Below are 24,144 nucleotides of genomic sequence, written 5' to 3'. Positions count from 1 at the left end.
GTGCACTTTGTAGTTGGCCTGTTGTCGGTCCTTCATAGCTGCACCGCAGGTCGCTAACCACAGACTGCCACTGATGTGCATCTCGATTATCTCTGACCAAACACGGACTTTGGTGTACATCACTTTGTGCGATCCCGGAGAAGACAGACAGCGCTCTGTCAGATTTAGCATTCGAGGTTTCGAAACCAGCGTAGCATTTATATCCATACCGCACTGGATCAATCCTGGGCTTGACAGCTCGGCAGAAGCACCTGTTCGTCATACGAGACTTGACCCTTTTATGCAGGTGGTTAACTAGCCCAAAGTTGTGGTTCACGTTTGCAATGGCTAGGAAACGGCTCTTGACCTCGATTCTGAGCTGTCTGAGACGTTGAAGTGACGGAAGGTGAGCTGTTTCTCCCAGCGATCTATGTACCCTGAGTTCTATCGTTGTCTGCTCATTGCCAGCCCTGATGTACGCGATCAATTGTTCAACTTCTCACAATCCCATCTCAGGTCTCAAGGTTGCTCTTGCACGCACAGGTAGTTACCTGGGCTTGCTCGCTGTGCCTGATGCGATGACGGAAGATTGGTGGAAGATCACGAGGTGTGTGTGTCAACGTTGGCGGTTGACAATGCACCGGCCAGACACTAACGAGCCATGATGAAGACTTGGCAGCCGCCAGCTGCTCTCCAATGCTTGGCAGGCCGACGAGAGTGATGCCTGGGATTTTGGCGTCAAAGGTGGACACATGGACAGTGCAGCAGACCCTTTCCCTGTCCACGGACGGGACTTCCATGCATGACTGCTTTCCAGTCCTTGGGCAGTCCTTATCTGACAAGCTTCCAATTGTCGCTACTTTATTCTTCCGACATCGCTGTAAACTCGCGTCAGTGGTGTATTGGGAGCTCTGCATCACGGACTCGGTGTTGTGCATTCATTGTGCAGTTCATTCTCTGCCTAGGGCTCGAGGCTCGAGGCAGCATACAACTGCTTCACGTTGCACGGCGTGAATTGCATTAAGTGACGAGAGCCTGGACGCAAGCCACTAACCCCTGCACCCTATCGGAACCCCCTGGACCGTTTGTAACCCCGGCTCGCCGGCAAGGTGCTGGCTTCCAAGAAGGTTCCCGGAGGCCCGCTCCACTGCTGTCTGCCTCCAGTTAAGCGTCACCGCCAACCAGCTCTCGAAACTCTCGCATCTTGAACGGGTCCCTCCCCGATCTTCTCCGTATCTGATTGTTGACGCTGGCTCCGTATCGAGTCTGCCTTGGGGTGCCGGTTCTCACGCATTCCCCCCTCCTCACCTCACTCCTGTCTTTTACATCCACTAGGCCGCCACCCTGAACCATGGATGCGAAGGCCGGCCTGCCTCGACAGCACCCTCCCGCCTAAGTGACGCCCCTCGACTACCTATCCTCGGCTGCCGCATCTCAATCACACCTATATACATTCGCAGCCTCGCCTTGCGGCAACCTACCTCTTTACGTTTCGAGCTCGAAACGGCGCTGGCACCCATGTGAAGCCTTGCCCGAACTGCTCTCATCCCCATCCCTAGCCGCAGAAATGCATCAACAATCCCGCCATCCGCCACGGGTCTCGTCCCCTGCATCGTCGCCCCAGACAAACCCCACACGGACAAACAACCCGAGGAATCGAGTCCGCGCCGCCATTGATACCACGAGCCAAGATGGGGGATCGGAGAGCGCCGAGAGCTTTGCCTCCGTCCCGAGCAAGGAGTCCATCAGGAAACTGGACCAGATCATCCAGGTGCGCATACAGCATGATTCGTGAAAGAGGGAGAATCTGGACTGATTTCTGCCAGAACTTCTATAACAAGGCAGCCGTCGTGATTCTGCAGTCCCGGCTCAACACAACGCCGGTGGGCGGGAAGAGGTCGGACGGGAAAAAAACGAACCACTGGGTAAGCAGGCCAGATGGCAAGGGTGTGTCAAGATATCTGACAGGAAGCCAGTTCTCACTCGACACGGACGACATTGAAGATTTTCGAGACGAGCTCCGGGTGTACAAGCAGTCGGGCAGTTTCGAAAACCGCCCACCACCGCTCATCATCGAGACGTACATTGACGCTTCCAAACTTTCCAGCAGCCAGAGCCTAGTCCTCATAGACGACGGCAACAAGAGGTGGGACGTGATGGAAGCATTGAACTCCTCAGAGTCATCCGACGACAGCCCCAGAAAACGCCATGCCTCGAAGCGCAACACCGAGGTGATTCTGGAACGGTGGAGGCTCGAGCTTAAATGTCTCCCGGATGCCGGTCGAGAAGAGTTTGGCCCCATCCTACCGACCGTCTACAAAAGAAGCATCGTCTTCTTCCGTGCCCTGTTCATGACGACACGCGTCATGCCATGCTGGAAGTACTCCCAGCAGGCGTTAGGCAAGGGCATAAATCCGGCCCTGGAAGTCAAGTGCAGGATCTTGACTGTCGAGCCCGAGTACACCACATACGACCCCCTGCGGCTGCCCTTACACGACGGGAGGGATCACGTCACAGAATACGTTTTCACGGATCTGGAGGTGCCTGTCGGCCGCTTCTACGCCTCGGTGACATACCGCAACGACTGCAACTTTCGGGTAGATGACGCAGAGTCGCTGCTTAGTTCCCGGTTTATGGGATTCGACGAGAACTATTTCCGACCGTCTGTACCCCAGAGACGAGAGCAAGGTCGGTCCGATTCGTTTGCAGAACCGGGCTCGCTGCCATCTCAGCGGCAGGACCGCGGAGTGCAGGGCCCACAGCAGACTTATGGCAGTCTGTCGACGTTCCATGGCGCAGGGGCATTAGGGACCAGCCCCATTACCGCTTTACGGTCAGTGCGACCAGTTGGATCAGACTCGAGCTCGCCGTCGGGTTCGATGTCAGCAAGCATCGAACAATCTGACCCTCCACACTCGTTACCGATCCGCGGCGCTGCAGGCAGACCCCCTGTGAGACCCTACGATGCAGCGAGCAGGCGACCGTCAGTTTCGTTCCAGCCGTTCAAAGCTGGCTCGCTCTCGGGTTCTCCCAGGATACCCGATATGGAAGCGCCGTCGTCTCCCCAATCTCTCACCCGTCCCGGCCTCGCTGGGCCCTCGCGGACTGGAAACCGCTCGTCACTCACTATCGGAATGGCAGCTTCATTACGAGGCGGACCTTCCGCTCCGCAAGAAGTGCCTTCCCTCTCGGCATCTCCGAGGCCGACTGGGCGCTACAGCAGCAGTTTCACTCATCGCCGGGGGCGTCCGTCGTTCGGTGGGCAGAGCAAAGGCGACGATGACCAGGCCAGCAGCGGAAAGCAGAGCCTTTCTTCGTCGGCTCAGCCGGGCTCAGGCCTGCTCACTGAGGCCGGTGGAGTGGCCAGTTCTGGTTCATTCGCAGCGGACGATGACAACATCTCAGAGTTCTTGAAAGCCCTCGACAGCAGGAAAACGCTCAAGAGCTTTGAGCCCAACAAGAAGGGCGAGTCACTCGCCTCCAAGCGCACAGCTGCCCAGCTCTCCAAGTTTCAGTCGATGCGCGAGACCAACAACGTTCTGACCGATTCCATGACCTCCTCCATCCACCTTCAGCGATCGTCAAGTTCCTCCAGCCGCCAACTAACCAACGTTCCAAGCATGGTGAATCCGGCCTCCATGTCGGTCTCGTCGTCCCCCGGCAAACCCCTCTCCCCGCACACGCCTCATACCCCCGCCATACCCTCACGCCTCAGCGAGAACTCCATAATCGACTACCAAGCCCAAGACCAAGCAGCCACCGCCCGCCGCCATGGCGGAGCCAACCCCAATATACCCGTTCCCGGCGAGGAAAGCGAGATCGCCGAGGAAGAAGACGACGAGGACGAGACGCCTATGGTCACCCAGCAAGACGCCGCCGGCAGGTCCAGCCCGACAACAGCCACCACTGGCAACACCACCACCAATACGGCCACGACCGCAACAGCCATCGACATCCCGCTCTCTCCGCGCCTCCTCCTTCACGGCAGCGGCCCCAACCGCCGGGCGAGCTCGGTCGCGCACCAGCACCAGCAGCATCACGTCGTGGCAGGCGAGGCGGTGGATGTGTATCAGCGCAGTGCGAGCGTGGAAGGGGTGAGTGCGGACGGCAGGGAGGTGCCGAGTCTGAGCTCCCTGCTTGCGTACCAGCGTGAGGGCGGTCTTGGGGGCCGGGCCGGGTCGAATACCTCCACTGCACCGTCGGAGGGTGGAGTTCGGGACGGGCGGGGTAGAGGCGATGATATTATCGGTGGCGGTTCCAGGGTTGTTGGGCGGGGCGGTGGTGGCAGTGGAAGTGGGATGGGGCTGGTTGGTGGTCGGGGTTCGGTCGGTGGTGGTGGCGGTAGCAGCAGCAGGGGACTGGGCGTAGGGAGGTATGCTTCTCCTTCTGTCTCTGCTTCTGCTTCTGCCTCGGGAAAAGGTGGTAGGCCGGGGTCCTTTTCGTCGGTCACGACGGGCAGGGGAGCGAGATATGCCGGGAGTGTGGAGGGGGCGGATGAAGAGCCGCTTGTGTTTGCCATGAGTGAGTTGGAGAGGGAATCGAGGAGGAGTCTGGATGAAGGGGGACAGCAGCCTGGTGGGAGTGGAAGTGGGCAAGGTGGCACTGGTGCTGGTGGAGGGAAGTTTGAGCCCCGCGGAATACAACGGAAAGGGTGGTGAAATGGTGAGGGATTGGGGTCTGGTTAGGATTCGGCTTTCTTGGTTCTGCTCTGCGGCTGTATATGGGCTTGAAAGTTGCAGAAGGTTGGGTTCGGTTTGGAGCTTGCTCTACCTGGCCTTGATTCACTTTGGATGCAACTTTCCCTGCATTTTACTCAAAGACTGTTATTGTTGGGTGAGAGCTGCTTTGGTCTGGTGGCCTCGGGATCGAGTTGCGTTGGCTTAGAAACACGTGCAATGCATGGGTTGCGGGCTTGGTTTGAAGGAACGGGAATGGAATCGGAGCTGGACTGGGTGCTTTGGTTGCACCGGTTTCGGTGGATGCTTTTGTGCATACGGGGGCATCCTGGGCGTCGTTCAGGTGCTTTTGCCTATAGGTAGCGATAGGATATATGGTTTTTAGTACCTCGCTGTGCCTGTGTCGCGATCGGGCTAGATTACACTGCATGAAAGATGGTCTGAGGGCTTTACTTGTTCGGTCATCCGCTCCGTTCTCTGTATCCTACATTTCTTGCTCTTTACCTAGTTTCTTCACTATGATCCTGACTTGAACCAAGACTACTCCATAGGACTTCCTTCGCCTTATCCCACGACTAGTACATGCACTTTACCGTCCTTCCGAGCACGCATCTACCCACAACCCCTGTTACGACCTGTGATCACGATTCCTGCGCAAGAGCACTTTCTGCTATCACGCATCCAGGCGCCATTCGGCGTCCTGGGCCCACTCCCAGTGCTACTGACCCGGTTCCTTTAGTTTGCGGTGCGATGGATGTAGACTGGGGGTGTCATTGTGGGTTTCAACGAAATCAACAAAACCAAACACTTCCACGCGGTCCGTTATTCGAGGATATTAGGTAGCTCCTTTATTGGTGGGAGAGGTCATTATTAGTCCAGTGTAACTGAGACACGATCTCCAATGATGCCAGTATACGCTACTATAAGACTTAGCGAGGTTTATCTCCTTGCGAGAGCATGGTCATGGAATCAACTTCATCGACGCTCCCTTATCTCAGAACCATCATGTCCAATCCCAAGGTCGATGCCCGGTGAAGCACAGATTCAAATGATTGTTATCTTCTTACCTTACGAAAATCTGCCGTAAACTCGACGAAAGACTTCATTGGGTTGATCACCAGCATTAAGACGCCTGAGAGCACGAAGACAATTGTGTCACTACGTAAGAGAGAAAACGCCAGGCCCATGTTGCAAGACACAAGCTCGATTCGTTGGATAAGGTATCTCAGCCAGACCAACTGGTCCAGTGAGATGATAGCAGAGTGCAAGGCCTACAGGGCCCCAGCGGAGGAAATCGCTGGAGGCGGCGTGTTCTCTCGTGCTCGGGCAAAGTGATGGCCGAGCCCCTGTTGGCACCCGAATGTAGGAACCACATTGTGGCGGTACCCTATTAGGGGCACAAGGTGTCTAGGGAAATGTTGAATAGCTCATGTTGGGGCACGAATGATTTGATTTCAGAATCATACATGACCATGTGCACTCGGTCCGTTGGATGCGTTGTTGAAACTGGCGAAAAGCCCCGAACATAAACATGATAACAGCAAACCCATTTCGTCGCCTCTTGTCAACTCCCTCGAGTCAATATTCTGCATGATATATCCGCCTATTACAGCCTGACCAGACTGACATCCAGAATTCCCCCTGATTTGGCCAATTCATCAAGCACCTCCTGTGTCACTTCTCCGGCCACTCCCAGGATCATCAGCGCCTCCTTGGCAACATGGCCGCCCGCAGCCTCCACAGGTCCATCCTCCAGCTGAACAAGCTGAGAAGTAGCAGCAGGGCCCAATTCGCCCTCAAGCCCAGCCACCTGCATGAAGGTGATATTGATTTTGTGCTGGCCGAGAATGAAACCGACGTTGCCTATCTTGCCTGGCTCGTCGTAGTTGTGCAGCACCAGTAGCGTGCCTTCGGGTTGAAAGTTCGCAGTAAAACGATCCAGCTTGGAAATGTACACGGCGTTGCCGCTGGCGTAGCCCTCTATGACCTGCTCTGACGTCTGGGCAGCAGACTCGTCGGTGCCCACGCTGCGTAACGTGACGGCGCCTGCGTACCGGGGAACAGTGCCGCCGTCGCGAACGTGCTTCTCGTCGATGGCAAGGCCGCGCTCCTTGGCAATGAGCGTGGCGTTAACAATGTTGACGTCCCTTCCGCCCAAGTCGCTGATGGAGCTCACCAGCCCCTTGACCAGCGCCGCAAACAAGGGCCGCGTCTTACTCATGCCGGCGAGTTCGCCGTGATAGACCAGCTCAAAGCGTCGGCCGCCCACCATGCCACCACGCCCCCTAGCAAAGTGTTGCGTGTACAGACTGCCCATGCGCTCGATCCTGCGAGGGTCAGTATTGGGAGGCCAAAAAAGCGAATGAGGCTAAGGGTGACGACATACAGTCTGACAAACGGCTGTAGCTTTCTGTACTCCTCAGGGAGAATCAATGGCGCGTTGACAGCCGCCGTGGGCAAACCTCCCCGCAGGATCTCGACAACCTGCGTGCAAACATCCATCGAGACGTTCTCCTGCGCCTCGACCGTGCTCGCTCCCAGATGCGGCGTGCTAACCACCTTGGGATGCGCCGCCAGCCTCGCCGCAACCGATCCCGCGCTGGGGGGCTCCGAAGTGAACACGTCCAGTCCCGCGCCCGCAATCCACTCCTCGTCCAACGCCTTGAGCAGCGCCTCCTCGTTGTACACCCCGCCCCTAGCCACGTTCAACACCCTCGCCGTCTTTTTCATGCTGCGCAACTCCTTCTCCCCGAGCAGGTTTGCCGTACTCGCCAACAGCGGCGTGTGCACCGTCAGGAAGTCCTACCTGTGTTAGCCACAGGGCAAAAAGGGGGAAACATTCAACTCACCACCTCAGGCAACATATCAATCAACTTCCCCCTGACCTCAACACCCACCTCCCTACAAAGCTCAGCACTCGCATAGGGGTCAAACACCACCACCTTCATCCCCAAGCCTTTAGCCATCCTCGCCACCTGCCTACATGTCAAATACATACTCGTATATCAGATAGGCGGCTGGGACGAGAGTGAACTAAATACGTACCCTAACACCAACCTTCCCCATCCCCACCACCCCCAAAACCTTCCTCCCGACCTCCACCCCAACCAGCGCCCCGCGATTCCACCTCCCCTCCTTCATCCCCCTATCCGCCGCCCCAACATTCCTCGCGACCGCCATCAACAATGCAATCGTGTGCTCCGCCGCAGCGAGCACATTCCCGCTCGGACTGTTCACCACAATCACGCCCTGCCGCGTCGCGGCGTCGACATCAATGTTATCGACGCCGACACCCGCCCGCGCCACGACGCGGAGCTTGGACGATGAGGCGGCTGCCTGGAGCACGGCGGCCGTGACTTTGGTCTCGGAACGGACTATCAGGGCGTGGTAGAACGGGATCTGCTTGAGGAGGTCGGCTGGGGATAGGGGTGGCGAGGTCGGGGTGTCGACTTGGAAGCCTGTTGATCGGAGCAGGGCGAGGCCTTCGGGGGAGAGTTTCTCGGTGACGAGGATGCGGATTGGGGGGGTGAGCGGATCGGGGTGGGAGGAGGAGGAGGAGGAGGAGGAGACGGCGGATGGGGCCATTGTGGTTGGTTGATGTTCTGGGTGCTGTGGTGGTTGTGGTATGTGTGCACGCTGGATGACCTGTGATGTGTGGGGTATCAGAGGGGGGGGCAAATTGGATTGAGAAAGGGGTATGACAATGGTATAGGACGAGATTGAGCCGGCTTATGAACTCTGATGTTGCTGTGTACATATCTCACTTCCATATCTCTGGCCGCCTGACTTAATGCTCATCGCGGGACACAACTGGTGGGCGAGCGGCGGTCGCTGCGGGGAACCAACAGCGTCAGAACACAGCGTCTGCAGGCGGGTGCTATACAACACGCCCGTGCTGCCTGGAGGGTGGTGTCGGAAGGGGTCCGAGTGGAGGAGCGGGGGCTTGTTCTTTCATCCGGTGTCAAGGCGACAGGATGACATAAAGGGGGGAGAGACGTCTTCGGCCCGCGCCACCCTTGGACGACTATTGTGCTGCCGTCCGCGTCCCTCCAACCCACATTCCATTATCCGCCACCATCTGTCATTGCTTCTCACAGCCTGGCCAAGACGAACTGCATGAGTTGGTTGACCTATGCGGAGGCTTTATTTGAACCTAATCTGCAGTCAGACACTCTCACCCACATACCAACCCCTCATTCCCCCACGTTTGGCTAATGCGGGCTTCTGCAAGCTGCCGTCAAACAGGCAATACACGGCTGTGATATGTCCGGCGATGCAAGCCTTTAGTTTGGTAGCATGCAGTATCCAGTACGGCTCGCCTCACTCCCAAGGTGGACAGCATGTCATGCAGAGTCTATGCAACTGGTTGGCATTGGGAAGAGAATGCAAGACTTGAGTGGTTACCCGGCACTTAGAAGTTGGCCTTGCCCGTGAAGCGTTCGTTCTGGACGACTTCGACCCAATATCCATCCGGGTCCAGGACGAAGGCCACATTCTTCATGCGGCCGTCGGTGAGACGCTTCTTCCAACTGACATTGAGAGACTCGAAGCGGGCGCAGGCGGCCTCGAGGTTGTCCACAGATACACCTGCAGGGGGTTAGCCCCATCTGACATCACATTCTCTGACTTATGTAACTCACAAATATGCCCGAAACCCTGGGGCTGGCTGTTGCCGTCGTGATACTTGAAGCTTTCATCCTTCTCGGTGCCGTGATTCCATGTCAGCTCGAGCAGACCCTCGCGGTCGGCAGTGCTCTCGCCCTCGCCGGGTACGCCCTTCTCCCTGGGATAGCCCAGGAAGTAGAGGGTGAATCCGGCCGCCTGGTTCTCGTGTTTCCGGTACAGCGACATTCCCAGGACCTTTTGGTAGAACTTGAGCGACTTTTCGGCGTCCTTGACGCGGAGCATGGTGTGGTTCTGCTCAAAACTCAGCACTGTAACTGCGGAGCATTGGCCTGAGGTTTGAGAGACCCACCATGCGATACGTCTGCACATCCGTCTCCTTGACATTCTCCGTCTCCTCCAGCGGTTTCTGCCCGATAATCTCGACCCAGTAACCGTCCGGGTCCAGGGCAAACGCGATGTGGCGCATGCGGCCGTCGGTCAGCTTCTTCTGGAACTTGTAGCCGGCGTCCTCAATGCGCTGGCAGGCGGCCTGGATGTTGTCGACGCTGATGCACGTGTGGCCAAAGCCGCGGTGGGGCTCGACGTTGCCATTATTGACCTTGTACTCGGCATCGTTCTCGGTGCCGTAGTTGTGCGTCAGCTCGATGAGGCCCTCGCGGTCCCACACGTTGTTGCCGCCCGAGACCGCCTTGGGCGAGTCGTAGCCGAGGAAGTACAGGTCGAACTTGGCGTCGGGGAACTCGAGCTTCTTTATCAGGGACATGCCCAGGAAGGAGTAGAATTTGACTAGCAGACGTGATGAGTCTTTGCTATCCTCGAGTAAGGGGCTTCTCGACACACACCTGACTCCTTGGGGTTCTTCACTCGGAGCCTGACGGCACACGTCAGCAGTGATCAATCTCATGCCTAAGCAGTACAACGGCTTACATGGAGTGGTTGAACTTGTAGTTCTTGGTATCCGTCGTCGATGCCATGGCTGCAAAGCGCCGTACTGCCACTGTCTCTCACGTGAAAATTAGCTGGGCAAAGTGACTAGATTCCCAGCTTCCAGGTTGTCTCTGCTTGGATGTCATCTCACAGCACTTAGGGGATCATACGTGGAAGTCTGGGAGTAAATGTTGGTTTCTTCTGCAAAGAAGGGAAGATAAACTTCAGTTTCTGCGATGCGCGGAGTGAGAAACTCATGTGTTTGCTTCGTAATTGGGGATTGTTCAGTTCATTAATCGCTGAAGCGGGGGAACTGAAGCTATCCACAACCGGCAACTCCGACACTATGAAATGCCGTCACGAAAGTATACTAGGTACGGACGTAACCGGAGATAGTTTGCGATTCTCGAAGGAGCCAATGGTTCCTGACATTCCGCGTTTATGTATAACACCAAGTGTATAGCTCACTGTGGATTTGTCACCTAAACTTCATGGTTAGACAGTTGCCTAAAGTAATCAAACCGGGGTTTCCACAAACAGATGCATATCGGGGATACCTTTTCCCATGGCACAAGCGTATTACAAAGTAATGTTATAACCTCGTATGGATTGGATCTACACGCGTGGTATCCATATGTACCCCACCATTCCAGAAGAGGACTGGGGTCACAGGCGTGGAATGGGACAAGATGAACAGCACTGCCGTGAGCCTTGGTTTTAAGATTCAATCAAGGAGTCAACCATACCCGGACGTTGAATTGTTTCCAGCGCAGAAAACTGAAGAGCTTTCGTGAGCTTGGTTGGTACGGCGTAGCCAGTGACTTTCTAGCATTTTGAGTTACGGTACACTGTGCCGACACACTGATGATACAACCTAAAGTCGCACCCAAACCCGCTGACGCCTTCAAACACATCCTCCCAAACCCTGATGCGTACCCCCCTTGAAAGCAAAAGCAATGCTACTGCTAATACAAACATGTCATGTCTGCTTATTGCCCAGTACACTCCCCAAACACCAACATCGACCCAGTCAGCCCGTCCGCCTAAGACTTGCCGCCCTTGCGCTTCTTCCTTCTATTCTTCTTCTTTCCCGCACCACCACCACCACCACCACTCGGTCCAGACAAAGACCCCGCTTGTGCGCCACCCCCTTGAGACATGCCCTTGGCAACAGCCTCAGCATACGTCCCGGGCGCCCCTTCCTCGTCGTCGTCGTCCTCCCCCTCCACTCCTTCCCCAGAAACAGGATGAGGCAGCAAGTCCTCCTCCTCCTCCTCCTCCTCCCGTTCCTCAACCGGAGTCGGCAAGCCCTTGGCCTCCTTACTGCTGTCCCTCCTGAACAAGCCAAATGTAGATCTGCCTCGGATTTTGGGTTGGTCGGGCGACGACGAGGCCACAGTCATCACAGCGGCAGACTCTTCCTCGTCGTTGGAGGAGCTCGTCGTCTCGAGTACCACTTTCCGCACGCCCCGTGACTCGACGATGTTCTCGGTGATGCTGCCGCTGCGGACGTACGGCCGGTTCGGGGTGAGAGCGTTGTCCGCCGTCTTTATGCTGCTGGCGCTCTCGCCGCTTGAGCTGCCGCGCGATGGCTGTTTGTCGAGCTCTTGTTGCGGTTGCGAAGGGGCGTCGGGGGATGGGTAGTCGACAATGCTCGATTGGGCCATGGTTTGTGTGAATTGGTGCACGTTGTCCTCCAAGTCGAGGTGCAATGTAGGTAACCCGTTTGTCTGGGGCGCGTGCTGTACGGTTATGGCGGGGCTGACCGAGCCGTATGTTTGCTGCGTCAACGCCTGAATGCCGTCCTTCCCAGAAAATTGAGGTCTCAGCAGGAGGGTGGTTTCGTCCCCTTCATCCTCCATTGGCCTCTCCTCGGTCGGTAATTCAGCGATTGAGCTGTGCCGCGGCTGACCTGAATGCATACCACTACCCGGTTTCACTTTGACCGTGGTCGAGCGGGTTTTGTTGGGGTTCATGGCCGGGTTGGAAGGGCCCAGGTGCTTGAGATGCTCTCGGATGTCCTGAAAATTCGCCCGAACCGGGACGGTTGTCCTTACAAATTGGCCATCCAAGCCAGCCGAGCTCCGGCGCATCATCAACATTGCTGTCTTGGGACTGCTTGAGAGCATTGGGGATTCGGCGCTTGTCATGCCAGCGGTTTGAGGCGCCTTGTTAACATCCAGAAGGGCGCTGTCGCTATCACACTTCATACTGGTCAGATTGCTGTGCTTCCCATTTGGTTCTTCGGAGTGTCGCCGCTGAACCTTTGCTTTGGGAGCCGGGGTAAGGCGGCGGATGGCTTTGTGCACGTCAATGTAAACGTCTGACTCGTCAATGATTTCCCTGTCTCGAGTCAGCATACGTATTTCGCATGTCCAATGAATGTAGTTTACACATACTCTCCAATTAGCTCTTCAATGACATCCTCAAGAGTCACCACACCAAGAGCGCCATGGTCCTCCCCCGGATACTCGGAAACGAGCACCATGTGGGATTTGCCCTCCTGAAAAAAGTTGACGATGTCTAGGCAGCTCGTCTCCGGTCGCGTCTCGGGAAGGGTGGCCAAGGTGAAATCGCGGACCCGCTTGCAGTCCTCGGGATCGTACGTGATGAGGATCTTGACCAGCAGCATGCCAACAAAATTGGTCGGGTTTCCCGTCTCGTGGATGGGAATACGCGAGTAGCCTGCAGACAGAATCATGTCCATGGTCTCCTCATCCAGCACAGTGTCCTCGGCCATGGTAAAGACGTCCTGCATCGGGGTCATCACATTTGAGACCGGTTTTTCCTTCAAATCCAGGACTGCGCTGATGATGGTGACTTCATCTTGATTCAGCCGCTGAGACACATCACCGAGGCTCTTGTGCAGCGTCACTAGCGTCTTCAACCCACTCTTCTTGTAGACGGTGCCGTGGTCTTCTCCAAGGAGCCAGTCGAGAAGCTTCGCAGTCGGCCAGGCGATGGGCGCCATCAGGTACATTAGGCCGAGAACCGGCTTGGACATGTATCCGCCAATTTGGAGACCGTACCGGACGCAGACGGATTGTGGGAGAACCTCGCCAAAAATCACTGGTTCACGTGCGTCAGATGAAAGCGGAGGCCATCGGTCGACAACAGCAACCACATACCGATCAGAAATGTCGAGCCCACCACCGCAGCAACGCCGCCGCCGAGACAACGATCAAGGACGACGGGGAGGGTCTCGTTCACAATAACGTTGGCTAAGAGAAGTGTGACCAAGACCCAATGTTTGCCCTTCTTGAGCAGCTCATAGACCCGTTTTGCGTTCTTCTGTTGCGGCTCGCTCGGATCTCCGGCCATGACCTGGAGGTAGATACCATCCTGTCCCATGAGTCTGGGGCAAGTTAGCCGGTTGGAACGACATTCAAAAGACAAACACTATCTTACGCGATGGTCAATCCCGCAAAAGCGCCACCCAATAGCACGAGAACCACCGAGGCTGCGTAAAGAACCCAGACACTCGCACCTTCGGCGTCGTGGCGGTCGGCGTCGTCGCCGTGGCCGCTTATGCCGAGGGGTGCAGCATAGGCGGTCGACATGGTCGTGAAGAAAATGCGGGCGAGGCCCACGGCCATTGACCGCATGGCGAGGAAGCCATTGGCGTTATTTGATATCCTGCTCGATGGCGCCAATGCCGGACCTGCCATTGTATCTTGAGTAATCTGCGTCGTTCGGACGCGCCACTCAAGCCCCTAGGGTTCTCGCTTATTGTTTTTAGTAGAGTCGAGCTCGCTGGCTGTTAGCACATCGCACCAGTAGAACGTTGAATCCGAACGAATTGAGGGATGGCTTGCGGCGAGTGTTGCGACACTCCCGTCGGTGTCGGCAGGCGATTTGATGTCACTTTCGAGACTGGTTAGTGAGTAGTGGGGATGGAGAGGAACCAAGCTCGCGTGGGTGGGTCTACAGGTAGCACAAATACGCTTGATGACGCTCGTCCACGACGTTCTTCAAGATCCTTGATGCTCATTGGTAAGGTAAGGTACACACTGACCATTCGTGGAAAATACACCAACGCTGATGGAAACAATTAACGCCATGCAGCTTTCGAATGCAGGCTATTGTCCAATCTCCTCTTACACAGTAGGTGTATCCTCTTTCTATTTCTCGTCGATCGCCTCAATGAGTTTTTGAATCATGTACACCAATGAATTGGAATTTCGGTTTGTGGTTCTCTACTTTTGAAGTTGCTGTCATGCGGCCAAGGTTAGCATCGCGGCTCGGCGTTGTGGGGCATGCAGCCGTACCCATGCCAACCAATGGAACGCGACGCGTCCTCTCATTCAGCGCTGCAACACTTCCGTGCACCAAGTCCAAAATTCACCGGGGTTTCATCTCCGATGTCCATTCGAATTTCTCGATATGCTTAGCTGCCATGGTCACCACTCGACGCGGCGCCCGTTCCTCCGCCGTTCAGGACGAAAGCAGTCCAGGCGAAGCCTCCATCGCGTCCATTCCAAACGCCATCATCCGCCACCGTGCTCCGGTTGGGACTCCCGCCGCGCTGAGACCCTCGAGGGAGCCGACAGTGGGACTGGTCAATACTGTTAAGAGAGAGCGAGACCCTAGTGCTACGTCAGATCTACCACGGCATAAACGCCGAAGACCAGTCACCGACGTCCTGGATTCAATCGAGGTGCAGGGGGAGGACGACGATGTTGACGCGGCAATCACCGCTACAAATACGTGCCGTACAGCGAACTTCGAGATAGTTTTACCCAGCGTCCGAATGCCGCGGAGCAACGACCAGATTATCTCGACAAAGGCTCCCTTGGAACACTCAGCGAAAATCACGACCGCCCGCCCGCTCCGTACCAGACGTTTAAGGCGCCATATACAAAGTGTAGAGATTACCGGCGGGGTTGTTCCTCCGCACGGGCAGAAACCACGACCTGGTAACGCTACTCGGGATGTCGTCAGGGAGCCCCCACAGCGTGAGAGTCCGCCTCGCTCACCGCAGCCCAGAGATCATGCTGCTGAGCAGAGGCGGGAAGGAGCCCCTGCCAAACCTCTTGGCAGCCCAGAATTGCAATTATCGGCGCTGAAACGCCGGGGATCAAAACCTCTGACTGATGTCTACGACATTACCGATGATGAAGACTCCGAGCCTGCCAGTCCCCCCCTTGTCCGACGCCCAAGAACCATCAATGGCTTGGAGCTGCGCAGTCAACTCAACGTGCCAAGGAGACGAGCGCCCCAGCAAAGGAACGAGCTCTCGCATGTCCGCGAAATGGAGCGAGCGCCGCCAGGCAACCCAGTCTCATCGGAAGCCCCTCTTTTCCTTGGTGATGACCAAGACCGCGAGCTACTGCAGGACACGGATGGCGCGGAAGAGGCTCAACAAGAGACCCATGAATCCGATGAATACAACGAGTCGGAAGAGGGCCAAGATATTGACGACGAAGCGCATGCTGATGGTGGTCGCTCACAAGTTCCCAGGACCCCAGATTTTGTGGGCGTCCGAGTCCGTCCTTATCTCCCGTCAGAGCCCACTATTGCTGTGTTCAGCGATCACCTCAACAAAATGTCAGAGATTATGGGTAGACGAGGATGGACGGGCGCAGGTCGTAGGTGGAGGCGTGGTTTCAACGTATTGGACTCTGGAGATCAACCGCCAGCCCGCACAGGGCTCGGGAAAAGCCTCTTCAGGTCTCTCGCCGCCCTCACAGACAAGTTGGAGGAAGTCCCAAATGCAATGGACCTAACTGGTCAATCGCAATTTCTTGCCGAGCACCACCAATACCTGCAAACGGCCATGTCGAAGGTCGACCGGGCAGTAAATAAAATCGAAAGTTTGGCAGTGCGGCCCGATGCAATGATGGAAGATCTCTCGAGCTGCAGTATCCCGATGCTCGTTTTCGTCTTGCGGCGCGCGTTCGCCATGGGGGCCAAGGAACCCGACGCCGTGGTCAACGACTTCGCCGCAGCCGAAGGCATCTTTACCTGGACGACCATACAGTACGTGATGTTCATCTTTGGGTGGGTATCCCGCCTGCTCAATGTTTTGATCCCTGAGATGCGTCAGCAGGGGAAAAACGATGCAAATTCCCGATCGTTTCAACCCTATGACCCCGAGGACGAGAAGAAGAACCGGGAACTCGTTGGCGTCATGGTCAGGAAGTGGAAACAACAGCTCAGGGCAGGGGTGGACAGTTTCAACGAACAAGTTGACGCGATCCGAGAACGCAGGGAGAAAAAGCAGAGGGACGCCCGCATTAAGGCGGCACGGGAGCAGGAACAGGCTGCTGAGCTTGCGCGCCACAGGCAGCGGGAGATGGCGTTTGCGTCGTCGATCCAGGAGATCACGAGCCGGCCCCGTCCCATGGCCGAGAAGTTCCGCAGGGTTCTGCAGCAGCCGGCGTTTTCGCCCGCTAACAGCCAGGTTCTCACCGTTACGGAGCGGTTAACTCCCGGCACCGGCGCCCGATTTCGCCATTCCCACTCCTCAACCGCGTCGCGGCTGCTTCACCCTCCAGCGCCGACGCAGAAGGCAGCTCCACTCCCCGCGCCGGCGGATAATCCGCCCTGGCCGGATGCCGAAGTGGAGTGGTTCCTGGGCGAGCTGAGGAGGCCGAACGGAGGCAGCCGCTACAACCTAGAGGTGTGTGCCGAGACGCTGGATCGGACGATGAGGGAAGTTAGGATGGAGATGGAGCGGTTGAGGAGGTTAGGGCTGTATCGGTCCCCCAGTCGGGGCCACTGACTGCTCAAGAGTCTGTTGCAACACAGGTCGGTCGCTTTGTACTGGGGTTGGGTGTGGATGGTTTTGGACCGTGGGATGCGTCTACAGAGTTTTGCTCGGCCACGACTGATACCCCTTTGCTTTGATACCATTTGTTTCTCGTCTATCAGCATCAGCCGCGTGATTGAAGAGGCGAATTTAACTGTTACTTTGGCGTTGCCAACCAGCGAGCGACACGTCGCCGGCTTGCTCCTGACAGGGCGAGAGCCGGCCCTTGCATCCTGCATCCTCATTCTTGAGGCCTTTCTGGGGGAGTTTCTAGATGTGAGCTGGCATGGTTCAGCCTGTCTATATGAGACAACGCTTCCGACTGACTGGATCATGTATGGAAGCCTGCGAAAAGGATCAGCCCTGTCCCCTTCCCAATTTCCCAAGGCGGGGGGGCAACATTCCGGTTGAGATCGAAATCTATCCCGGTGAGTTATGCGGCTTATCAACCCATTGATGTAGTACATACATAGGTTTTGAGCATTGAGTCAAGCATGCATTGCAGGCTGCCTCTTGTACACAGGAATGTGACCTCCAAACACATTACTGGACGCTCACATACTGAAGTACGGATAAGGCACATGAGTTCAGTTTGCAGTTCGAAACAGACAGGGCGAGCAAGACCCCATCCGATGCTTCCAACGAGAACGATTCTTAGGAATGCCGTTGGCAAATCGATGTGAGACAGCCCTGAGCAGAGCATCGTGCAGCAACGCGAGGTGTTGGATGGGGCAGCAACTGCCCAACTGGATGCAAGATGACGATGGAAGCAGAAGAGGTGTGGCAGAACGACCCCTGCTCGAGGGTCCCTGATGAGCCCCCACCAGTCGTTTTCCTGCAGCGTGTGCCACCCCTGTAACAGACCACACTAAAGCCAGCGCTTTACCCGTCTGGGAATCGGGGCTCCCCGTCGCTGCACATTGGATGAGGGGAGAGAGGGTTCTGCTTGTCGTTCTTCACCTCTCCTGCTCGCGGTTATATTGAGCTGAAACTTTCCTTCCATTGCCATCACCGTTGGGAGTGAACTGTTCCGGTGTATATGTGTGTTTAGGGCAAACTTTTTACCTCTTTTCCTACCATAACTTATATTTCCTACGGAGTATCTCTCCTGCATCTGTCGTTTTCGAGCCTCAAGAGACCTGTCCAAGCTCTTTTCGGCGTGCTCTCGGCAGTTGACACTTTGGGATTGTAGAGGTCTGGAAATCGGGGAGAAGCCCAGCAACAGGGGACAGGTGAGTTGCAGCTTGACTGCTTGTTGATCCTACGTTCAGCCCTCACCTTCTCTTCATTGCACTCTGTGTACGGATACAGCTATACCTAGGTAATTTCTTTGAGTCTCGTCCCTGAACACCAGGTTCAATGGCCAAGGGGCTGCTTAGCGAACGGGGCCGACCTTTGCTTTTCTATTGCATGCAATCTCGCACCGCTCCACGTCGGACTGCTAACAGTTCGGAGGGAAACCGATTATTAGGTAGTCAGCCCATTACCGCTCAACATTCCCACGCCCTTCTCACATTTGTCATCTTGAGACAGCATTGCCCAGCATGTCCGACGCCGAGGGTTTCGAGGTCGTCCAGCATTCGGATGCTCCTGCCCCTGCACCCGCACCTGAGCCAGCTGCCCCCGCGACACCCGTCTCTCCGAATGGAGCCGCAGAGAAGAAGACGACGACCGGCGCCGGCACCAAACGTACCGTAGCCCCGGTTACTGCAGCTGCTCGTCGCCCAGCAGCCACCGGCACTACCTCGACAAAGTTGGCGGCAAGCTCAACCACAAGCTCGACAACACGGACGAGCACAGCTGGCGGTGTAAGCAAGGCTCCGACCCGCCCTACCGCCGGAACGACTGCCGCGGGAACGGGCCCCGCCAAGCGGCCGTCGACCGCGGCCTCAACTGTCTCGCACCGCTCGCGGCCCTCCGTCTCCGAAGATGAGAAGAAGCGAACAACAGGCTCTGGCTCCACTGGAACATCCCGCCGCACCTCGATAGCTCCCAGTGCTGCTCCCAGCTCGCCCAGCAAGCCGAGAACCACGGGCAGCAACAGTACTGCCGTGACCACCGCCGCCGCAAGAAAACCCCCCGCTGCTTCAGCCACTACGCCCTCGAAGACGTCGACGACCACCTCAAGATCCTCCACCACAACTTCGTCGGCTCCCGCTCCTGCGACCCGCACAGCCCCTAGGCCCACTGCTACGGGTGCCGTAGCCGAGGCCAAGAAGCGGCTATCGTCAGTGTCGGGGAACACAACCGGCACAACTGCTCGCCATGCGCCTCGTGCCTCGCTGGCATCTAGTACGTCCAGCGCGGCTGCGGCCGCTTCCGAGTCCGCCAAGGAAGTCGAGGACCTCAAGTCGAAGCTCGCGTGTAGCGAGTCTGAGATAGCCGAGTTGAAGGCCCAAGTCGCTTCGTCTCAGGAGAAGATCACATCGCTCACCGACAAGGCTGGTGCTGCCGAAGATGTCCAAGGAGCGCCTGAAGGCACCATCAACCAGGAAGCTCTGGAGGGCCTGAAGGCGGAGCATGCTGCCGAGGTTGAGACTTTGAACCAGCAGGTGTCCGAGATCCGGGACAAGCTTGCTGCCGCCGAAGCCGAGCTGGCTGCGCAGAGAAGTCAGCTTGCCGAAGCTGCCAGCGCAAAGGAAGCTGCTGAGGCCGAGATGACTGGGCTCAAGACCACCCTGCAAGACCTTCAAACGGAACATGGTACTAAGTTGAAGGAGGCCCAGACGAACCTGACCAAGGTAAGCGAGGACCACGCTGCTGAACTTCAGGCGCTCCAGCAGAGCCTGAAGGAACAACACGAAGCAGCTCTCGACGAACTGAAGGCCAAGCATGCCGAAGAGCTGCAGGGCGGGAACAGCGCGCTCGTTGCCAACCATGAGAAGGCCATCCAAGCGCTCAATGCCAGCCATGAGAGCGCTCTCGTCGAGCTGCAAAAGAAGGTTGACGATCTGATGTCAGCTCGCGAAACCTTTGCAGTTGAGCACGAGGCGAAGCTGCAAGCTGAGTCGGCGAAACTCGAAACTGAAATCGCGGTTCTCAAAGACAAAGTTGAAGCTGCTGAGAAGAGGGCCGAGGCTGCCGAGTCTGAACTTGAGGCGAAGACAGCGTCTCTAACTGTTCTAGAGGCCAAGGTTGCCGAGATAGACGCTGAGCTTTTGGCCGCCAAGGAAGAAGCCGCCAACGCCACCAGCTCACACGCCGAGCTCGAGAAGCTAATTGAAAGTCTGAGGGATGAGAGAAAGTCGAAGGATGCCACGATCGCCAAGATGAAGGAGGAGCACGCAGCCGCGGCCGACCACCACCAGAAGCAGCTCCGGCAGATCAGTCAGGATTATGAGGACGAGATTGAGAGTCTGCGGGGCGATGCCTTCTTCAAGCGGCGGTTCGAGGAGCTGGAGGTCAAGCATAATGAACTCACCAAGGCTCACGAGGAAGCTCTAGAGAACCACGCCAAGGCGCTGGAAGCTGCCAGGGCTGAGCACGAGGCCGCCGTCAAGGCGTTGGAGGCCAAAGAGGCCGAGCATCAACAGGCTCTGGATGCTTTGCAGGCGAGCCATGCCGAAGAGTTGGAAGCAGCCAAGAATCTGGCCAGGCAGGCGCACCAAGCGAGCGCGGAGGAGATCGAGTCCCTGAAGGCTAGCCACGCCAGCCAGATTGACATTCTCAGGTCTGAGAGCGAAGCCAGCCTAGCCAAGCAGCTGGAGGCTTTGAAAGCTACGCACGCCGAAGCCCTCGAAAGCCTGCAGAATGATGCTGCCGCAGAGAAGGAGCAACTGCTGGCCAAACATGCCGAGGAATTTGCTGCGGCCAAGGCGGCGGGCGATGACAGCCATGCTGCCCTCTTGGAGCAGATCAAGCAGGAACTCGAGGCCAAGCACACCGAGGACCTTGCCAAATTAACAGCACAGCTTGAGGCGGCCAGCAGGCTGAAGGAGGAGCTCGAGGCCCAGCATGCGGAGCAGGTTGCCAAGATGACGGCGGAGCTTGGGTCGGCTAGCGGTCTCACACAGGAACTCGAAACCAAGCATGCAGAGGAGATCGAGAAGCTGACGGCTCAGCTCGAGGCGGCCGGCGGTTCCAAGGAGGAATTGGAAGCCAAGCATGCCGAAGAGATTTCCAGACTGACGGCCGAACTCGAGGCCGCCAAGGGCCTTCAGCAGGATGTCCAGGCTGCCCACGCCAAGCTTGCCGACGCGGAGGCTAGCCATGCATCCGCCATTGCTTCCCTCAAGAAGGCTCTGGAGGACGACCATGCGGCTGAGGTGCAAAAGCTCATCGCGATGCACAACGAGGCACAGCAGGCCTTGAGAGCCGAGGGCACAACGAGCGCGAAGGCCCAGCTTGACGAGTTGCGGGCTGAACACGCCGGTCTCCTCAAGGAGCTGAAGTCCAAGTATGAATCGAGCTCCAAGTCGGTCTCGGAGGAGCTGGCCAAGGTGGAAGCGGCCAAGAGCGAGGTTGATGCAGCCTTCGAGGCACTCAAGGCCGAGCATGCCAAAGCAGTGGAGGAGGTCGACAGCCTCAGCCAGCAGCTGGCGCTGGAGAAGATGGAGAAGTTCACTGCCCAGGCTGAGCTCGATGCCGCGAAGAACGCCAAGCCCGACACGACCGAGCTGGATGCCCTCAAGGAGCAACTTGCCTCTCTCGCAGCGGCACACGAAAAAGAAATCGCCCAGCTCAAGGCTAGTCATGAGGAGGCTCTTAGTAGCGCCGGAGAGGCCTCGAGCAAGGCTGCTGCTGAGCTTGCCAGCTCCAAGGAGGAGCTGGCCATGGCCCTGAAGGAGCTGGAGGCGCACAAGCTGGAGACTGAGGCCAAGCTCAAGACGTCCGAGGCCGACTACAAGGATATGCACGACAGCATGACGCAGCTTGTCGAGGAGGCGCAGACGCTGGCGGCGGAGAACCTGAAGAAGCTCGCGGACACGGAAAACCGGCTCGGCGAGGCGGACCAGAAGATCGCCGAGCTTACGGCACAGCTCAAGGTCAGGGACGCGGAGCTGGCGGAGGCAAAGGTATGTCGAAGCTCTAGGGTTATAGTTCGATAATGCATGCCCGTGTCTTGCTGACAACAACAATGCGTAGACTAAGACAGAGCCACCCAAGGGCCTGGCCGCGAGCCGCTTCGCCGGCGCCAACGACGACGACACCAATGAGGACACCACTGCCAACCAATCCGCCGAAGGTGAGGCAGAGCCGGATCATTCTTCGGCAGCATTAGCTTCGGTGCGAACAACCCTAGCTTATCACGCAGCATTCCTATAATCACCCTCTTCTTTTTCATGTTCACATATGTGTGTGTTGTCCCGACGCGTACTGACATTTGGTCTCTTGTCTTTTTCTAGCTCGCTAAGATCCAGAAATCGGTCAGCCAGCTCAGCGAGTTCGAGGAGCAGATGGGGAACCAGCATCACGAGATGCTCAAGTCCATCACCGACTTCAAGAAGGCGACGCCAGCTTGAGCGGACATCTTTCGAAGCTGGCCAGTAGCAGGCCAACATGCAGCAGCTGTGTGTGTAGATGACAGGACAGAGGCGAATCTGTCATCCGACCATGTGGAGGGGGTGTGTTCTGCCGGGACAGCAAATACCGCTGGGCCCAACGGGAACAAGAAGAGAATGTCGGGTATCTCAAACCCCTATGTTTTCCTCCCATCTTTCGCTACTTTCTCTTCACTTTATTCGTTTGCCAATACATCGGTTTGCCCGATGTTGTGTCGCCGCGTGCGCTGGGGCAGATTCAAACACGTATTTAATGGAAACCTATCAGCTGGTTCATGTACTCAACCCTCTTGTGTCACTGCCCTGCTATATATACCTTATATACCCTTTCAGCAGTTTCCTCTTCATTAGTTTTTGTTGTTGGGGTATATGGGAATGGATAGGCAGATTGTTTAGCTGTGTTTTGCGCTTGTCTGTCTCGTGCGTGTTGCTTGCTGGGTCTCCTGTGCACTGGCCGGCGGTGGTGGGTTCGTGCACTTCCGTCAACTGTGCGGCTTGCTACGGTCGAGATGACTTGTATACCTGACTAGGGTAATGGATGGTCAAAAATGGGCTGAAGTTTTAAAGTCAACAAGCCATTCCCCGATCTCGCTTACCAAGCTGAGCGTCCGTACTGCTGGTTGATACACAAGGGTGAAAAGGGGCTGTTCGGGGAGGGGGGCATTCGGAGCGGGTGTGATACAATATATGGCCGTTTCTCTAAATTCAAGTTGTGATTCCATAATCCAAGGTCTTATTTTCCTTGTCGGGCACTTCATGTTGGTGCTTACTGTATATGTGTTTTATAGAACTATGTAGTAGCAGGTTAAGCAGAGTGCCAACTCGATCCTCGCTTAAAGGCCCCCGGCGACACCGTACCCTACAGTGTGTAAATCCAGTATCTAAACGGTCCTGGTGTCTGATTGCCGGAGTTTCCCGGTCACCCAAAAATTTCCGTTTTGCCAATCCACGGTGAAAACTCCTTCCGTTCCCTTGATCTCGGAGCGGTCAGTTCTTCCGCAGCGACAGTCATCCCAGGTCCAGATCCGACTGGGAATAGCTTCCCCTGACCAAACCAAGGTACGTTTTAAAGCTTTATCGGCTTTTCCGCTGCAGCTCCATTTGCCAATGGCTACAGTGCTGCACTGCAGTTCAAACAGTCATGAGGATGGTATCGTCGGAGACACGATGTTGTCGTGTCTCGACTATGCTGTCGGTAGCCATACATCAATCACTAAGATGTATTCTATCTCGCATCATGCTTGAGCATCAATTCAGCCATTGTCCCGGTTAGAGGGTCGCATTGCCCATGCTAATGAAGATTCCAGAGTGCGCGGTTGTATACAAAAGCTATCCAGCTGCGCGCGAGATTCTCTGTAGGGTTGGTGGAGTTCAGCAACGTGGGCCAGCCTACAAGGAGTAGGCAGCAGATCAGCACGCATCCATCGCCGGCATTGAAGGCGCCACGCGCGTCGAACTTGGCTATGGACGACGACAAGAAGGCCGCCTCAGAGGCAGAGGGTGCCGCGATGCAGCAGAGTTATCCTTCTCCTATGGCCGACAGCACTGGGCCTCAATACTACGAGCAGCTTGCTCAGCGTCGCGAGTTGGAGCCCCTGGCGTCGCAGCAGTCGGCTCAACCAGAGCACCAGAGATTACCCGTCACATCCGAGCATCAAGAGCATCAAGAGCATCAAGAGCATCA

General features: G+C 56.5%; 8 protein-coding genes across 8 annotated transcripts in view; 5 read left to right on the top strand and 3 right to left on the bottom strand.

Moving 5' to 3' along the window:
• Positions 1-1,078: 1,078 nt before the first annotated feature.
• On the top strand, positions 1,079-5,100 carry N657DRAFT_588592 (uncharacterized protein). The gene is made up of 3 exons (XM_062789849.1): positions 1,079-1,750; positions 1,806-1,904; positions 1,956-5,100. The coding sequence occupies exons 1-3, from the start codon at positions 1,547-1,549 to the stop codon at positions 4,635-4,637; spliced, it is 2,985 nt and encodes a 994-aa protein (XP_062650642.1). The 5' UTR covers positions 1,079-1,546; the 3' UTR covers positions 4,638-5,100.
• Positions 5,101-6,261: 1,161 nt separating this feature from the next.
• On the bottom strand, positions 6,262-8,240 carry N657DRAFT_653264 (phosphoglycerate dehydrogenase; the record flags this gene model as incomplete). The annotated part of the gene is made up of 4 exons (XM_062794387.1): positions 6,262-6,982; positions 7,042-7,457; positions 7,505-7,630; positions 7,701-8,240. The coding sequence occupies 4 exons, from the start codon at positions 8,238-8,240 to the stop codon at positions 6,262-6,264; spliced, it is 1,803 nt and encodes a 600-aa protein (XP_062650641.1).
• Positions 8,241-9,066: 826 nt separating this feature from the next.
• N657DRAFT_565886 (glyoxalase I) lies at positions 9,067-10,255 on the bottom strand (the record flags this gene model as incomplete). Its single annotated transcript, XM_062788389.1, has 5 exons — positions 9,067-9,242; positions 9,296-9,572; positions 9,631-10,067; positions 10,124-10,152; positions 10,209-10,255. 5 exons carry the CDS (start codon positions 10,253-10,255, stop codon positions 9,067-9,069), a joined length of 966 nt encoding a protein of 321 aa, XP_062650640.1.
• Positions 10,256-10,973: 718 nt separating this feature from the next.
• On the bottom strand, positions 10,974-14,091 carry N657DRAFT_687258 (DUF21-domain-containing protein). The gene is made up of 4 exons (XM_062796883.1): positions 13,617-14,091; positions 13,337-13,563; positions 12,608-13,277; positions 10,974-12,551 (listed from the first exon to the last, which is right to left on the bottom strand). Exons 1-4 carry the CDS (start codon positions 13,874-13,876, stop codon positions 11,252-11,254), a joined length of 2,457 nt encoding a protein of 818 aa, XP_062650639.1. The 5' UTR covers positions 13,877-14,091; the 3' UTR covers positions 10,974-11,251.
• Positions 14,092-14,604: 513 nt separating this feature from the next.
• N657DRAFT_610956 (uncharacterized protein) lies at positions 14,605-17,144 on the top strand (the record flags this gene model as incomplete). The annotated part of the gene is made up of 2 exons (XM_062790347.1): positions 14,605-15,072; positions 15,163-17,144. The coding sequence occupies 2 exons, from the start codon at positions 14,605-14,607 to the stop codon at positions 16,930-16,932; spliced, it is 2,238 nt and encodes a 745-aa protein (XP_062650638.1). The 3' UTR covers positions 16,933-17,144.
• Positions 17,145-18,503: 1,359 nt separating this feature from the next.
• N657DRAFT_565130 (uncharacterized protein) lies at positions 18,504-22,224 on the top strand (the record flags this gene model as incomplete). The annotated part of the gene is made up of 2 exons (XM_062788339.1): positions 18,504-21,974; positions 22,045-22,224. The coding sequence occupies 2 exons, from the start codon at positions 18,504-18,506 to the stop codon at positions 22,222-22,224; spliced, it is 3,651 nt and encodes a 1,216-aa protein (XP_062650637.1).
• A 172-nt stretch (positions 22,225-22,396) lies between these two features.
• N657DRAFT_179051 (uncharacterized protein) lies at positions 22,397-23,067 on the top strand. The gene is made up of 2 exons (XM_062786112.1): positions 22,397-22,713; positions 22,777-23,067. Exons 1-2 carry the CDS (start codon positions 22,480-22,482, stop codon positions 22,984-22,986), a joined length of 444 nt encoding a protein of 147 aa, XP_062650636.1. The 5' UTR covers positions 22,397-22,479; the 3' UTR covers positions 22,987-23,067.
• A 389-nt stretch (positions 23,068-23,456) lies between these two features.
• Positions 23,457-24,144, top strand: part of N657DRAFT_640732 (uncharacterized protein) — a 3,771-nt gene continuing 3,083 nt past the window's right edge. Inside the window, exon 1 of the mRNA XM_062792023.1 lies at positions 23,457-24,144. This exon is cut by the window's right edge and continues 47 nt beyond it. Coding sequence (XP_062650635.1) covers positions 23,924-24,144 — 221 coding nt within the window. The 5' untranslated portion in view covers positions 23,457-23,923.

Source organism: Parathielavia appendiculata (genome assembly GCF_033297405.1).
Source record: "Parathielavia appendiculata strain CBS 731.68 unplaced genomic scaffold N657scaffold_2, whole genome shotgun sequence".
In the NCBI taxonomy this organism is placed as follows: Eukaryota; Fungi; Ascomycota; class Sordariomycetes; order Sordariales; family Chaetomiaceae; genus Parathielavia; species Parathielavia appendiculata.
Note: the sequence above shows the minus strand (reverse complement) of the source record. Positions and strands in the feature narration are given on the sequence as shown.

What these genes read in the sequence shown, in the direction of transcription:
- N657DRAFT_588592 (XM_062789849.1), top strand. Translation starts at nt 1,547, where the DNA reads ATGCATCAACAATCCCGCCATCCGCCACGGGTCTCGTCCCCTGCATCG. An exon ending in AACTGGACCAGATCATCCAG is followed by an intron (nt 1,751 to 1,805) that starts GTGCGCATACAG and finishes GATTTCTGCCAG; the next exon opens with AACTTCTATAACAAGGCAGC. An exon ending in GGAAAAAAACGAACCACTGG is followed by an intron (nt 1,905 to 1,955) that starts GTAAGCAGGCCA and finishes ACAGGAAGCCAG; the next exon opens with TTCTCACTCGACACGGACGA.
- N657DRAFT_687258 (XM_062796883.1), bottom strand. Translation starts at nt 13,876, where the DNA reads ATGGCAGGTCCGGCATTGGCGCCATCGAGCAGGATATCAAATAACGCC. An exon ending in GGGCTCGACATTTCTGATCG is followed by an intron (nt 13,278 to 13,336) that starts GTATGTGGTTGC and finishes CACGTGAACCAG; the next exon opens with TGATTTTTGGCGAGGTTCTC. An exon ending in ATTGAAGAGCTAATTGGAGA is followed by an intron (nt 12,552 to 12,607) that starts GTATGTGTAAAC and finishes GACTCGAGACAG; the next exon opens with GGAAATCATTGACGAGTCAG.
- N657DRAFT_179051 (XM_062786112.1), top strand. Translation starts at nt 22,480, where the DNA reads ATGACAGGACAGAGGCGAATCTGTCATCCGACCATGTGGAGGGGGTGT. An exon ending in CAGATTCAAACACGTATTTA is followed by an intron (nt 22,714 to 22,776) that starts ATGGAAACCTAT and finishes TGCTATATATAC; the next exon opens with CTTATATACCCTTTCAGCAG.